The sequence below is a fragment of the Nelusetta ayraudi genome, unplaced genomic scaffold (assembly GCF_046127955.1).
Source record: "Nelusetta ayraudi isolate G7.1 ecotype Tasmania unplaced genomic scaffold, CSIRO-AGI_Nayr_v1 ptg000017l, whole genome shotgun sequence".
NCBI lineage: Eukaryota > Metazoa > Chordata > Actinopteri > Tetraodontiformes > Monacanthidae > Nelusetta > Nelusetta ayraudi.
In genome coordinates this window covers 3,653,467-3,668,658 of record NW_027466067.1, presented here as the reverse complement: position 1 = coordinate 3,668,658, position 15,192 = coordinate 3,653,467, and the positions used below count along the sequence as shown (strand labels likewise).

The 15,192-nt window shown below is 44.7% G+C and overlaps 2 protein-coding genes across 12 annotated transcripts in view; both read left to right on the top strand.

Moving 5' to 3' along the window:
* The window catches only part of slmapa (sarcolemma associated protein a), a 40,429-nt gene extending 28,576 nt beyond the window's left edge, over nucleotides 1-11,853 (top strand). For 5 of the 10 annotated variants that reach the window (XM_076024813.1, XM_076024816.1, XM_076024820.1 and 2 more), the window contains 13 exons: nucleotides 48-113; nucleotides 1,970-2,029; nucleotides 2,111-2,182; nucleotides 2,829-2,909; nucleotides 3,378-3,437; nucleotides 3,642-3,767; nucleotides 3,980-4,054; nucleotides 4,168-4,268; nucleotides 4,725-4,929; nucleotides 5,403-5,520; nucleotides 5,922-6,093; nucleotides 6,195-6,329; nucleotides 9,740-11,853. In XM_076024813.1, the coding sequence (XP_075880928.1) occupies nucleotides 48-113; nucleotides 1,970-2,029; nucleotides 2,111-2,182; nucleotides 2,829-2,909; nucleotides 3,378-3,437; nucleotides 3,642-3,767; nucleotides 3,980-4,054; nucleotides 4,168-4,268; nucleotides 4,725-4,929; nucleotides 5,403-5,520; nucleotides 5,922-6,093; nucleotides 6,195-6,329; nucleotides 9,740-9,835 (1,367 nt within the window). In that variant the 3' untranslated portion in view covers nucleotides 9,836-11,853. Of the gene's footprint in view, nucleotides 1-47; nucleotides 114-1,969; nucleotides 2,030-2,110; nucleotides 2,183-2,828; nucleotides 2,910-3,377; nucleotides 3,438-3,641; nucleotides 3,768-3,979; nucleotides 4,055-4,167; nucleotides 4,269-4,724; nucleotides 4,930-5,402; nucleotides 5,521-5,921; nucleotides 6,094-6,194; nucleotides 6,330-7,249; nucleotides 7,338-9,739 lie in introns of all 10 variants that reach the window. The other 5 variants (XM_076024815.1, XM_076024819.1, XM_076024817.1 and 2 more) reach the window with 3 other exon arrangements.
* Nucleotides 11,854-12,992: 1,139 nt separating this feature from the next.
* flnba (filamin B a) overlaps nucleotides 12,993-15,192 on the top strand; it is a 53,296-nt gene continuing 51,096 nt past the window's right edge. For both annotated transcript variants that reach the window (XM_076024812.1, XM_076024811.1), the window contains exon 1: nucleotides 12,993-13,443. In XM_076024812.1, the coding sequence (XP_075880927.1) occupies nucleotides 13,152-13,443 (292 nt within the window). In that variant the 5' untranslated portion in view covers nucleotides 12,993-13,151. The remainder of the gene's footprint in view (nucleotides 13,444-15,192) is intronic.

Sequence of the window (15,192 nt, the reverse complement as noted above, 5' to 3'; positions counted from 1 at the left end):
TCTGTCGGAGAGCTCGCAGTAACTGTAGCGCTCTGTGTTTCTGGCAGACAACTGTCATGTTCACAACAGCGGAGGAGACTCGACTAGAATCCAACAGTTGATTGAGTGTCCGCGTGAGTACACACACCTCTTTGCTGAAGCCGCGCGCCGCCACACGCACACGCACACGCACACACACACGCACACGCACACACACACACACACACACACACACACACACACACACACACGGTTGGACTGCAGTTTGTGGAGAAAAAAAGGGGAAGTAAAATCGAGGCTTTCATTTACCTCATTGGTTCTTTTGTCTCATAGATTTTAAGGTTTCTATTTACCTGACATGTTTCGGCATCACCAGAGTGACACTCTGATGAAGGCGGAAGAATACGCCGATACTGGTCAGGTAAATGGAAACCTTAAAATCTATGTCTGAGATAAAAATAACCAATGAGATACTGGTAAGAAAAGACAGAATGAACTTAATTCAGTTAGATGCTGTCATTTGAACGGTTCCGTTAACATTCAACGTTTGATCCAAGCCATCTGCAGTCACCAGGTATTGGAGTCAGAGGATGAAGCCGGATTGGTTCCTGGCTGGGACACGAACCGCATTTTATAGTTTTAGTTCCCTCCTACTGCTAAGGCTGCACGCGAAACGCACCTGTCTTCACAAGTGCTCTTGTGCGAGGATGACGAGCGGCGCAATTAGCGATGACGCTCGAAGGTTTGGTTTGACGCCTTCCTTGGAAACGGCAACTGTTGTTTTTAAGAATAGGAGAACAAACTATTTCCTACTGTTGTGTATATCGTTCATCCGACTTCGTCGGCATTGCAGTCCAAACGATTTGCTGAAGGTCCTGTTATGTTTCACGGAGTAATTTTAGAACTGGCGACTTGTCCAGGGTGTCACCCTGCCTTCGCCCTAAGACAGCTGGGATAGGCTCCAGCAGACCCCCGTGACCCTGAATAGGAATAAGCGGGTATAGAAGATGAATGAATGAATGAAATCTTGTCAAGTCCTATTTGCTTTCTGGATTCCAACCTGTTGACAGTGACACTAGTGCTGTTTTTAGGAGGAGATGTTCTTCAGTAGTCTAACATTCATGTCATCAGGTTTTTTTTGTGGGTGGCTGTTTTGAGTTTCTTGACCATCGCATTTATTTTTTGCTCTTTCCGCCATCTTCTGCATTATTTTTCTCTACTGCCTCTGTAATCTCTCTGGTATTTTCATTTACTAACTTCCTCTGTCTTCTCTCTTTCAGCCCTTGTTTTTGTTTCTTCTTCCACCTTCTTGTCAATTTTTCTTTCTTTCTTTCTTTCTTTTTTTTTTTTTATAAATCCCATGCTTTCCCTGTGCATTCCACTCAGACTACCATGGGTATCTTCAATCTCCCTTCCACAAGCTTGACATTGTCGTGCTTTGCTGCTCATTTTCTACGACTCATTTTATTTGAGTGTTGGCCATCAGCTGTCAGCAAGTCCCACTGTACTGACATTTGGATGGTGCAGCACAAATTATTTATTTGTATCTGTTTCTCATTGCTGTAAACTTCATATTCTCCTTCTAATACAATTTACTGGTAAAAAATGAATTGAGGTCTGGATTTAGAAAGTAATGTAGAGGGTTTGTTTGTTATTTTCAGGATTAGAATGAGCTTGACCTTCGTATGTTGTCGAAGATTAACTTTACACCAGCAGGAGGGCTTGCTGTATAGACACCGGAATCCCATGTTTGTAGTTGAAATAGTAATTTCTCTGTCCCGTCTTTCATCAAGGAATCTGTTTGAACACAAACCAGCTATTTAATTTGTGGTTCCAGCTCACTGAACACTGGTACCTGACAGATTTGATGTGGTTCAAGCATCATGCCCTGATTTTCTAAGTAGAAACTGGCTTGTTGACTGATTTTCTTTTTTGTAAACTTGTGTCATATTATTACAGTATATTTATATATTTCATATTGTTCTTGCAGCGGTCAAACAGCTGAAGGAGACTGTGAGCTCTTCAATAAACAAACTGGCAAACTTTGATGGTAAGAGCTCGACAAAGTTCTGGAAAAACCTCCTTTCTGGAGGCTGGACGTGAATGTTTGTTTGTCTGTGTGTGTCGGTAGAAGTGATGGACGCTCACCTGCAGAACAACCAGACAGCGGAGGACATCTTGGCCAGCCCCGATCGACTCAAAAGTAAAGACCGAAACACTCGTGGGCTTCAGTTAGAACTTTAACTCAATTAACAGAACCACTGCATGAAAGCAAGACATTTCTGAGGGGGAAAAAATCTTAATACTAAACGCATGAAAACCATCTTTCATTTGATTAGGACCTCTACATTTTCACTCAAATTAAACCAGTGAAGGAAATGGAAATATTTCCTTTCAGATTACATCCTCTTATGACACTTATGACACTTTTATGTGTTTTAATTCTATTATGACTTTTCTGTCGTCACAAAAGGCTAAAACTGCTGACCAGGGCGCTTCCTGCCGCGCTGACCTTTAACCTCAGTTTTTTTGTTTTTTTTTTGTCGTTGGGAAATTTGTCATTCTTTGGATTCTTGTGTGCATGCACACAATACTAAGGCTTATCAGCCATTTGCAGAGGCCTGGCGCTGACCGACAGACAGACAAACGCGCGCGCGCGCACACACACACAGTCACACACCGTTTTTTTAGTCTTTACAAGTCCAGCTGGCATGTTTATCATTACATCAGTGATCTGTGTCTCACACACAGCACATTGACTTTTTATGGCCGTGAGTTGGTTTTCACTTTGTTTTTGTCCTCTGCCTCTCTTTGTCTGTCCGTCCGTCCGTCCGTCCGTCCGTCCACAGGGAATCAGATGGATGCCAAAGAGTCTGACATGTCAGACACTCTGAGTCCCAGCAAAGACCGCAGTAGTGACGATACGTCAGGTAAGTGCACCACATGTTGAGCCTCTCAGTAGCCAGAAAAGTCTGTGTGTTAGAACCTAATTGGTGTTTTCTGCTGTCATGGATCAAAGGCTTTTCATCTCCTGGTTTTGATAATTTTTTTTTTTTTTTCATGAAGTTATTTTTAGGATTCATTGGATGTCTTGTCTGGTCTGTCATCAAGTTTCATACCAGCAACGAACGCGTGATTCACTTGATGGCGTTTTTCATTCTCTCTGTTAAATCTTTATTGGAAAATATTTTTTCATAATTATGGTGCGTTTGAAGATTGTTCTGATTTAATGAACAGGTGTTAAAGTTGTCGTTATAAACGCAGGTATATTATGCGTATAATTATCTGTTGATCAGTTATCTTGGCAGATGGCAAAAGATAGGAAGTCCTTTGTAATCACTCAACTGCTGATGTTTATATGTTTTTCAAGTTGTATAAATGTTACATGTGTGTTGCAGATGGTAACATGGACGATCAGGAGTTAAATGAACCACAGAACAGAGTCGCTTTGCTCAAAGGTAACGGCAGCAACTCATCACCGCTCTCCACTGTTCTTTGTGCTGACCTGTAATACAATTTGCTGTCAGTAGGAGTCGCCACTTAGTGGGACTGAATGCTGGTTAGACTTCATGTCTCTGTCACTTACATTATGCAGGTGTTAACTGCCCTTTCTTGAAAAAAGAAAATACAAGAGTCTTACATTACGATGTGTCTTTGTGCAGCGGAGTTAAATCGGGCTGGACTAGAGCCTGGAGACACGGAGCAGGTCATCCACCACCTCCACAGAGAGCTTCTGGAGGCCCAGGAACTGGCCAACACTGGCAAGCAGCGATGCCTAGAGCTGCAAGGTAACATCACAGGACCCTCCGTCTGTCCAACAAATGTTTTAGAATTGAGTTTGCATTGGAAGTTCACACCAGGAGTTCACACTGTCACGTCATATTTTATTTTAAAAGGAAACAAAACAATCCAAAATGTGGAGTATCATTTTCCACTGTGTGTCATTTAAAATGCTGCTTTTGATAGAAAGGATTCACAATACCGGTCTTTAAATCTGCAGCGCTACTCGAAGATGAGAAGAGGAGCAACTCGAAGCAGACTGAGGAGTCGACCAAACAGATCCAGTTCCTGCAAAGTTAGTAAACGTGCACACACACACACGGACACTAGATGTGCAGTTTAATGTCACTGTTCACTGCTCTCAGCTACCTCCTAACGTGTCACTTTGCCCCCTGTGTGTGCGTGCAGCTCAGCTGGGGAAGCTGCAGGCTGACATGGAGGCTCTGAGGGAGCAGCGGGAGAACACCATCTCCACCACCAGAGAGGAGCTGTACTCGGCCCAGGAGGAGGTAGTGCGACTCCACCTCCTCGCCACCCCTGTTGTCGTTCACGATGTCCAGACTAGTCTACTAGTAGTCCACGGGAGGGAAACAGCACCAACTGCGTTTCCATTAGCCCTAGAATTGCGCAAAACTTAAATATCGCAGTGAAGAACTGGTAATAGAAACACCTAAACTTGGAAAAACCTCTCAAATATGGTATGTGAGAGGTTTTACACAAACACGCGACTGAATGAACAAGTGAGAACAAGAGTAAACGTCTAGCCGCGGTTGTTGTCACTAATCTGGCAGAGGTAGCCCTGTGTGACATCACAAAGGGCTGATTTTTCTCTGTCTTGAGGAACATTTTCTGGAAAGTGGAGCGTGAAAAAGGGGTTGAATTTCATCATTCACCCTTTCTGAGGAATTATTCAACAGTTCTGAGACACATTATTACTTTATCACTGACTGCGCTTCCGCCCTCAGATTCTTGTCCTGCGGCACGCCATGGAGGCCGCCACGCTGGAGCGCGAGCGCGAGATCGCCGCCCTGCAGGCCGACCTGGGCGGCGTGCGCTCGGAGCTGGACCACTGGAGGAGCACGGCCGCCAAGTACGAGGAGGAGATCAGCCGACTGCAGGAGGCCTTCACGCAGCAGCAGCAGCACCACAGCACCGCCACCCAGCTGCAAGGTCAGTTCTGTTCCTCATGACCCAAGACGCCGCGGCTTCAAGCTGGAGCAATGACTCACTGAATTTCTGTCAGTTTGGTTACAGCCTGTTTGCTGTGTTGTTCAGTGCACATGTCCGGCTTTATATTAGCTGTAGACCATGTTTTAACACAAATACGCGCATGAATTGCCAAAAACATTTCAGCAGAAACAGCCAGGGTGTCTCTGTTGTGTGTTCAGGTATTTATATATAAACTCAACCCCAAAGCAACGAGCAGCAAAGTGATAAAAACGCTCTGTTGTTTTGTTGGCTTTTAGCTGGCCAAAAAACCCATCTGATCTGAATTTTTTTTTTTTTTTTTTTGCTTAAATGCACCTGCACACACCCAGCGTGTAGAAAAAAATATCCCATGGGTCTGTTCCTCACTTTTTTCTTTTTTCTTTTTTTTTTTGCTCACTAAATTTTCTTTTTCTTTCCCTCTCTCTGTTTTTCAGCCGAGTGCGTTTCGTTGCAGCAGCGGTGTGTGTGTTTGCAGCAGGACTGTGACGACCTGAGGTGTGAACGGACGACGCTGACGGACAAACTGCATCGCCTGGAGACTGAGCTCAGCAGGTGCACACACAGACACAGACACAGACGCACACTCACACACACACGTATGGCGAAGAGCAGTTTCCTCAATTTAAAAAAAACAAAAAACAAAAAGCAAACAGGATGAGGGAAATGTGGCGTCGTGGTGATTGGCCAGAACAGGAAGAGAGAGTGTCGTCTTGATTGACAGCTAAATGAAACGGCAGGGTCCTCAAACGCAGCATCATGACAGCAAAGAGCTTCATTTCGGCTTCTTTAAACTTGTTTCCTCGCCGGCTGCAGCTGCTGCACAAAAGTACAAATCACAAACAGTTTCTCAAACATGTATTTTTGACTGTGTGTGTGTGTGTGTGTGTGTGTGTGTGTGTGTGTGTGTGTGTGTGTGTGTGTGTGTGTGTGTGTGTGTGTGTGTGTGTGTGCAGTACCAGGGAACAGAGTCAGGTCCTCAGCTGCAGTTTGGAGTCTCTGGAGAAGAGGGAGGAGGTTCTGCAGGACAAACTAGGTTCTCTGGAGAATCAGCACCTGCAGGACGCGAGCAAGCTGAACAGCCAGTTGGACCAGGCGCAGGCCCATACGCATACACTGCAGAGAGAGGTGCGCACACACACTGAAGAAATGCACGGTATCTGCATACGTACAGTAACTGACACTGCAGATTGGCCCCAGTGAGGCTAAACTGTGTGCTGTTTTCACAGTATGAGGACACACAGTCTCAGCTCACAGACCTCCGTCAGCGCTACGAGAGGACGGAGAAGGAGAAGCTGAACATCCACCAGGAGCTGGAGCAGTGCAGGAGCAGCCTGAAGCTGCTGCAGGACAAGACCTCCTCCGTGAGTACACTCGCACATCCTCTCGCACACGCCCCCGTTTCCAAAGACCAAAGAGTTTCTCTTCATAACCAAGTTTTTTTTTTCTACTTTGTCCAGCTTTAAAATCAGGTTAATTTGTTCCCAGTCTTTTTTTTCCAGTGTTTGGTTTTAGCTTTAAATTGAAAGCTGGAAACATTTCTGTTTTACATAGAAACACTGTGTTTGATTTGCTTTATTCAACAGTCACACGTCTCACCCACAGGTGCCAGTTTACTGTGTTCTTCTTCTGATCAGGCCTGCTAACTAACAGACTAGACTAGTTCCACATCGTGTTTAACAGACTGTAGTGGTGGTGATCGCCAACAACAAAAAATCAATCAGCCACGTGTCGTGGAGCCCACTGAACACAGATTTAAGATTTCCTTGATAGCCAATCACACCATAGCTGCGAGGTGCAGCAGTGCACCACACACACACGCATGCATACACACACACACCGAGCGTCATGCGCTGAAGTGTGTGTGTGTGATTTGGAACACATGTGTCCTGGTGACGGGTCTTGTGTGGTGACTGTCTGTCTCACAGATGGAGGTGTGTGAAGACGCTACCCTCCTCCCCTGCGTCTCCCTCTCTCCCTCTCTTCCTCTCTCTTTCCCCCAACTCTCTCTCTCTCTCTCTCTCCCTCTCTCCCTCTCTCTTTCCCCCAACTCTCTCTCTCTCTCTCTCCCCCAGCTCTCTCTTTCTCTCTCTCTCTCTCTCTCTCTCTCTCTCTCTCTCTCTCCCCCTCCCTCCCTCCCAGCCCCCCCCCCCCCCTCCTCCACACCCCACCCCCTTGCTGTAGCTGCTCCATCCTCCATGTTGGTTTTGGTTGATTTGCCGGCTGATTTCTTCTTATGCCCTCTACTCCTCCTCCTCCTCCCCCCTCCCCCTCTCCCCTCTAGCCATCCATATTGCAGCCTGTCCAAGCCATATTCATTGGCCTTGTCCTGGCTCTGCTCTACTGGTGTTTCGGCCAGTTGTGGTAGAAAGGTACACACCGACATGACATCAGTCTGCCTCTCTCTCTCTCTCTCTCTCTCTCTCTCTCTCTCGCCTCGTCCGCCCGCCTGCCTCTCTTGCTCGCTCTTCCATCCATCTGACCTCCATCCTACCTCCATCTGTCCGCCACCCGCTGGTTGGGAAGATGGCGTCGGTGAAAGCGGCGGTCCTGGTCTGGGGTCTGAAGGGTTCATCACGCTGGGCCAATTAGTTATTTTTAAGCTACTAATCTCAACAATCAAGAGGAGTCGTTCTCTCTGAAAATATTTAAGGAAGAAATTACATCACGCGTCATGTTGCCGGTTTTAAGTTGACTCTGAGCAAGATGTCGGCAGGCAAAATCACATCTTATTTTCGTCCAGCATGTGCCTGCAACAATGCCCATGTGAAAAGACTTTTTAAATCAGGGTTCTAGATTTAACAACATTGTCCGGTGTCTCGATGCTCAAGTCCAGCAGCACCTGCTTCTCAGCAGTTGTTTTTTTAGTGTTGGCAGGCCGCTAGTTTGAACCCTGACCTCCGATCAGCCGGACGCCCGCTCACCTGCGACGCTTCCCTTCAAGACTCTGTCTTCATCATTGGCGTCATTGTCATCGTTACTTGGTGATCTGTCTTCCGGTGTGAGCTGGTTCGACTGCATGGGTGCCTCCATCTGTCCGTCCGTCCGTCCGTCCTTCCGTCCGTCTGTCTGTCACTCATCCACTGCCACTAACACTAAACACGACTCTTTAAAGGGACGGCACTGCATGAAGGAGAGCTTTAGTCATGTGACTCATGTCTAAGTGTTGGTCCTCTACTCAGTCTTGCATGAGTTGGATGCATTAGTTCAAAAGCACTACAGAAAACTAATTTCACACTAGAATATGTGAACAGATGTTAATTATTGGCTTCAATAAATGTCAGTCTTACTGTGTGCACCTGTAGCCATAACATAGTGAGTCTCAACTAGATTGATTGTCAGTTTCTGCTGAATGTGCTGGCATTAACACTGGACTGAGTCCAGAGATGCAGTCATTCTGATTGGCTGTTCTCAAATCTCCTTGGTCTGCTCCAGTAATAAGGTTGCATTTTTACGACCTCAGCACCTCAGCACTCTGTTGGAAACGTGATGCTGATCGATGTTTATTAGAGTCCAAAATGTCCTTACACCTTTTAAAGAGTCGGACTTGCTTCCGTCCACCCGACGACGTTCACCTCCAGCCGCCTCCTGTCTCCTCAGCTCCCTCTCCCTCCAGGGTTATGGAGCGTGATCGCTCAGAAAAGGTTTCTTGCGATGCTACTTGCGATGCTCGGTGTTCTCTTGCAGCGGAGTTCGTGGTTGGTTCACTCACTTCCCTTCCTGCCATTTCATGCATCCAGCCTGCAGTACGCTCAGTTGTTCTTTCTCTACTATTTGTCCCCGTCTTGGCTTGCTGACGGCTCTGGTGGTGTTTTACCATCTTTCCATCCAGCAGCTGGTCATCTCGTCACTTCTCAAACACCCGCCATTGTGTGCATCATGTGTGATTTGTGTTGTGCTTGTCGTTTGCTGCCTGACCTGTGTGTGCGTGTGTGTTTGATTCCAGTTTACTTGAAACTGGTTGTGTAACTCTTTTCCTTCTCTACTCAGGGAATCTCCTTGGCCTCATTTTCTTTGCTGCTTCCAGCCTGTTTTGTTGGGTTTTCTTTTGTTTCCTTTTATCCTGTCCCAAAGTCACGAAGGATCATATTTTTTTCTTTATATCTATGTACTTGTTTCAGTATAATTGAGTATGTTTTGGTGCAGTGTGTATGTGTCTCCATGTGCAGGTGACGTCATTTGGGGCTAAACATTAATCAAAGCTTTTTCGCTTGTAAAATCACAGAGATTAGAAAGAGATGCTAATGTCTTATGTATACAGGTATTTATCATTAGTGTTCATTGGTTAGGATTATTTTAAGATGATTTGAGGTTGTAGCACAATCATTTTGCCAAATATGTTAATGTTGAGCACCTTTATTTTACAGAACATCATCTTTGATGACAAAAGTAGCAGGATTTCCTTAGAAAATCAAAAATCACTTCAAGACAACAGTCACATCGAGCAAACGCACCTGTTTTTTTTTTTGTTTTGTTTTTTTTAATCTCAGGAATCACCCACTACAATTAGTCATTTATTGTTCCTTCCAGCAGCAGTGTCATTTTGGTTTGGTTTAATATCTGAAAACTGAAAAAAATATCATCTTTTGGACTGGGACTCTTCACTGTCTTTTTCTCTGTTCTTCCTCAGCTCTGGTTCTTCTCCTGCTTTCATGCTTTTCTCCTGGCTGAATCCAGACGCAGTGATTCTGATGTTTTTTTTTTTCTCTTTGTCCGTGTGTGTGTCTGTGTGTGTGTGTGTGTGTGTTTGTTGTGTCTCCCCTCCCGTCAACAGAGTGGCTGGAGCCCCTGGATGCCGGTCATCGCAGTGATGGTGGCTGTGACGGCAGCCGTCCTGTACCCCAACCTCTCCAAAAGCAGCTCCGCCTAGGACTCACTCACACTCACACACACACACACACACACACACACACACACACACACACACACACACACACACACACACACAGACACTCACACTCACACATGGGGCGCTGTGAGGAGGGCATCACTGCTTTACTTGTATAAAGTCTAATTGTATATAATTGTAGAGGGATTATAAAGGTTGTGGTTTCTACAGAGGACTCAGATGTTTCTTGGTATATTTTTTTTTGTGCGTGTTGTTTTTTTTTCTGCAGAGGAGAGAGTTCAGTCACCATTTTTATTCTCAGCTGTGGTGGGGGCTTTTTTTTTTTTTTTTTTTTTTTTTTTTTTTTTGCTTGTCTCTCTGCTGATTTCTGGGTTAATCGAAGCGTTCACTTCACGTGCAGGCCAACCTTCCAAACACAAAAGCACCCGCCAGATGTGGCGTTTGCGGTGCTGCGCACGGCAGCCTGTGCACAGCGCGACACTCTCCAGCGGCCTCAGTGCAGTCAGCTGTATTCATCACTGAAAGAAAAATGGCAGGAAGCCGCGTCTTCACTCACCCAACACCTTTCTCCCCTCCCCCGCGTTCATAAAAATGTAATTGCATAATTCTTGTAATGTTCTAAATGAAAATACTGAGGTTGTGTGACGGTACAGTGTGATGATGACGACATCATGTTTCATCACCGCTGCGCCTTCAGACTCTTATCAGTCTTAATTGCTTGAATGTTTTCTTCCAACACAGTTTTATTCCAACATTGTTTTTTTGTTTGTTTTTAATTGGTTACAGCCTGACACTGTGTCACAGCAGCCATCGTGTTTAATGTCACCAATCAAATGTGCTTTCAGTTCATTTAAATCTCAATCTAATTGTATAAATTGAAACAAAACGGTCACACAAGCTCGGCAAAGTTTCTCACAGCTCAGGTACCTCATATTCTTTGTTTTGTTTCCTCTCCAGTCCTAGAAAGCTATTTTAATTTGTCAAGAAAAAAAAAAAAAATGCCATTTTGACCCCAAAGTAAGAAATGGTCAACTAGTCTTTGTCGCTCAAACGTAGAGAAAGTCTCAACGCGTCGCAAAAGCCCCTCCCTGATTGGCCGTGCTTTGCGTTGCGTTCAAAATCAGTCCGAAAACGTGGCTGCAACTCTAATGAAGCACAGATGAAGCACAAGGTCCACCTGCGTCAGCACTGACTTTAACTGAGTCTGATGGAAAGTGAACACATCGCAGCGGGTTCAGGAGGCGCTGCTCTCCTCTCGTTTTGTTTGACGTCACACGGTGTTGTCTTGTTTTTGTTATTTTCCTACCGGGATTGTCTAGTTTGGGGAGGGGGAGGGGACTCGAAGCCAAATCCATTGAAATTGAAGGTTATTTTATTTTTTATTTCTGTTAATTCAGGGCACAGGAACCAGAGGGGTCAAAGTGCCTCTGATGTAACTAACACCACAGTTTGTGCACGGGCACACACACACACACACACACATACACACACACACACAGCTACTCCTCGGTCTGTCGGTGTTGAGGTGCAGAGAAGCTGGAAAGGAGTCACGTGTGCTTGGAGGCCGTGTTCTGACTGGACAACAACAGCTGCCAGCACAGCCGACGTCCTCATGGACTGTTCAGCTTTTACTGAGCTGGAAACACTTCAGACCTACTGAAAGTGTGTGTGTGTGTGTGTGTGTGTGGAAGTGTGTGTGGAAGTGTTGAGCCGGCAACGGGTGGGGAGTGCGCTTTCACACTTGGGACTCTCGAGCGGCGTTTGTCTGCGTTTGTGTACTCTGTCTTGTCTCCGTGTCTAAAGAAGTAAAAAAAACGAAATAAATACAAACAAATATTCCTGATGTTTAAAGAGAAAATACACTACAGTACAGAGAGAGAATTGTAAAATAAAAGTTATTGGATGATGTGCTACTAGACTTATTTTGTTAAAATTGTTTAGAGATATGAGAGGGAGCTATGTAGAGGATATGGGATGGTGATGTAATGAATATGCAGAGGAACGTTTGGATTAAAGTTGTAGCAAGCTGACCCACCAAACCTGGCTTCTTTTGCATTCATTCTTTATTTTTACTTTACTGCACATTGACTTACTGATTGTGTATTAATATCCGAATAGCACATTTTAAAACTAATTTCACTGTAACTTCAGATAGATGTACTTATTACAAAAATTAAACTATTCAGTAGTTAACAAAGCATAAAATAAAGTCAAACAAAGTTAAATAGCAGATTTGTCTGTCTGTCTGTGTGACATGAAGGCTGCATCGAACAGGTCTGAACAAGTGTGTGTGTTCAGATGACTACTTTCTCATGACACATGCATCAATCATCCATCTGGAGGATGATGTCATCTTTGAGTGACAGTTTCAACATGTCGAAGGAATTAAATGTTGGCCCGCGGATCTGTGACTCAGTCTCTTGTTAAAAAGATGTGGTGATGAACCAGAAAATTGGGGATGAGGGTTAAGGAGGGACGGAATTAAATACAGCTTTTCTTTCTTTTCAAGTAGAGAATATTTCCAAAGAATCTCGTCAATAAAACTGAGAAATAAAAATATGAAAGGGTGAGTTTTTCATAGAATTACACATTTGGATCTTAAGCAGAATCTTTTAGAACTGGTTCCAGTTAAATTTTATTTTAAAAGAGATGAAGCATTATTTAACATGACGGCAGAGATATGTGATTTGACATAATTATGTTAAATTGCCAAAACAAAACAACTTTTACTTGATATTCTAATTTTTCGGGGAGTACCTGTATAAGCGTGCTGTTGTAAATGAATCTTTCTCGAAATATGTTTTCATGTATGTCTTTTTTAAAGATAATTTTAATGATTTGAGTTGGGAGCCTGCTTTGTGTTAATATATGTTCTAGTTAAATAATATTGCAAAAAAAAAAAACAAAAAGAAGAAGCCTAATTTGTGTTTTTTCTGCTGGTTAATATGGCAAAAAAAAATGGGAAAAGATATCTAACTATTAACCTGGAACATTATGATTGAAAGACCGTTTTGCGGGATCAACGTTCTGTGAGACGACGCGCTCGTCACCTACTAAATTAAATCCAACTGGTGGCGGTAACGCAACAAGTATGCCGATAGCTGGAATATTCTGAAAGGAGGGCGGGGAAAGTGGGAGAATTCCGAGCTTTGAGAACGGTGCGCAAACGCACCAGCAGTCAGTCAGTCAGTTCCCTGCGAGGTTGGACAAAACTTGAAACCACCTCCAGTCTGCTCCGAAAGGAAACACACATTCACACAGACACAGCGATCACCGGTCCAGCCTGCGCCACATTCAGAAGAAGACAAAGCGAGAGAAGGAGCCGAACACCGCCAAGATGCCGGTCACCGAGAGAGACCTGAGTGACGACGCCCCGTGGAAAAAGATCCAGCAGAACACCTTCACCCGCTGGATCAACGAGCATCTCAAGTGCGTCAACAAGCGGGTGGGCAACTTGCAGCACGACCTGGGCGATGGCCTGCGGCTCATCGCCCTGCTGGAGATCCTCAGCCACAAGAAGATGTACAGCAAGTACCACACCAGGCCCATCGTCAGCCAGATGAAGTTGGAGAACGTGACCGTGGCGCTGGACTTCCTGGAGAAGGAGAAAATAAAGCTGGTGTCCATAGGTGAGTCGCGACGGTTCATTCATTTTTTTGTTTGTCTGGAAGTGACTGAACCACCCACAGCACGAACCCCGGGGAGTCTTATTCATGCGTCCACCTACTACAATGACTCTTTATTGTCATGTCCCAGTGAAGTTTTACCCCAAACTTGTCCAGCTTTTCTCCCCAGGTGAAATTCCGTTAGTTATTACGAATAGCGTTTGTAAATAGTGCGACTTAAGGTTTAATACACACACTTTGCAGGCGCCTATATTTTTTTAACATAGGTTTATGTTTGCTTTTGAAATGAGTTGGACCCTGACGTTATTTCGGCTCATGTCCCGTATCCAGTTTTAACAGTTTATTGTATGAAATAAAAGGTTGTTTGAGTTGGTGTGATCCATGGCTGCCGCCCACCTGAGCTCGCAGAAGGTAGACCGCGGCGCCCGGGCAAACTTTAAAAAACGAAACATTAACAACGACACACTGCTGTTCTTTGTCAAAAATGGACACCACTTGTTTCCTAAGTTGAATCGAGTTGTCTTTACATTTTGCTTTTATTTTTTTAATTTGTGGAAATGATCCAACTCAAGTCCGCAACCTTCCCTGTCCTGTCACTTGGAAGTTTCTAGTAGTTACCTCACGTTTCACCTCAGTGTTGACCTACATTAGCACAACTCGTAAAACGTCATTAATGCTAATGAATTTTCGCCTTTTGGTGGATTTCTAACATATTTTTCTTGATATTATTCACCGCTGACTCAACAATGAATGCGAATCATGTTGTCAGATATGCCAAACCGTTCCTAATAAACTTAAAATTGTTGTTTCAGCTAAGCCACCTTTCTCATGTCTGCGAGAAAACTGCGTCCAAATTTTTGCTTATCTATTCGTAGCCGTTTTTGTCCCTGGAAGATGAACACACACGCTTCAGTGTCAGTAGTTAGTGGTGTTAAAATGACACGTGTGAATGGAGTCTGGCCCGTTGAGGCTGTTAATCAGCGCGCTCCCGCCGAGAGCGGACAGGAGCACACCTGCGGGACGGGTGACAAGCTGGGATTCACGTTGAGCCATGATGACGTCATGTGAAGGCGACTGTGAGTCAGTCAGGCCGACGGGGCTGTCCGAATAGCTGACTGCTGGAGTTCTTCTTCTTCTTCTTCTTCTTCTTTTTCTTCTTCTTCTTGCTACATTCAATCATCCTCATGCCATCTCACGGCTTGATGTTGGACTTATGCACAGCATGCACACCAAAACAAACACAGTCTCACCTTTCACCTGGCTCCCCCACTGACTTTGGATGTCTGATGTCATTATATCTCGACTCGGATGACCTGCCGTAATGTGCTGACAACAAATATGACTCTATTCTGATGAAGGGGAAGCGACGCTGATGTTTACAGGGCAACGCCTTACTTGGAATGTGATCTTAACTCGGGTAATAGAGGAATACTGCTGTGCATTTAAAATGCGTTGAGATGTAAGCAAGCGCACGTCCCTTTTCAAGGCTCAGGCTGTTATTCTTAGTATTGAGTGGCATCCATTCGCTGCTCTTTTTGTTGTTTATTGACACTGTCAATAGAAGGGATGGGTCGGGGTAGGTGGTGGGATGAGGATTGGGGGATTTACATGTACTAACATGGTGATTTCACGCCATGCCCGGCCCAGTAAACAAAAAATTGGATCGCAACGACATGGAAGGGTGTGCGTTGTCATTGTCCACGCTACATGATGTTATTCTAGTTCTTTGCATTGGCACATTTGGTTTTTCCG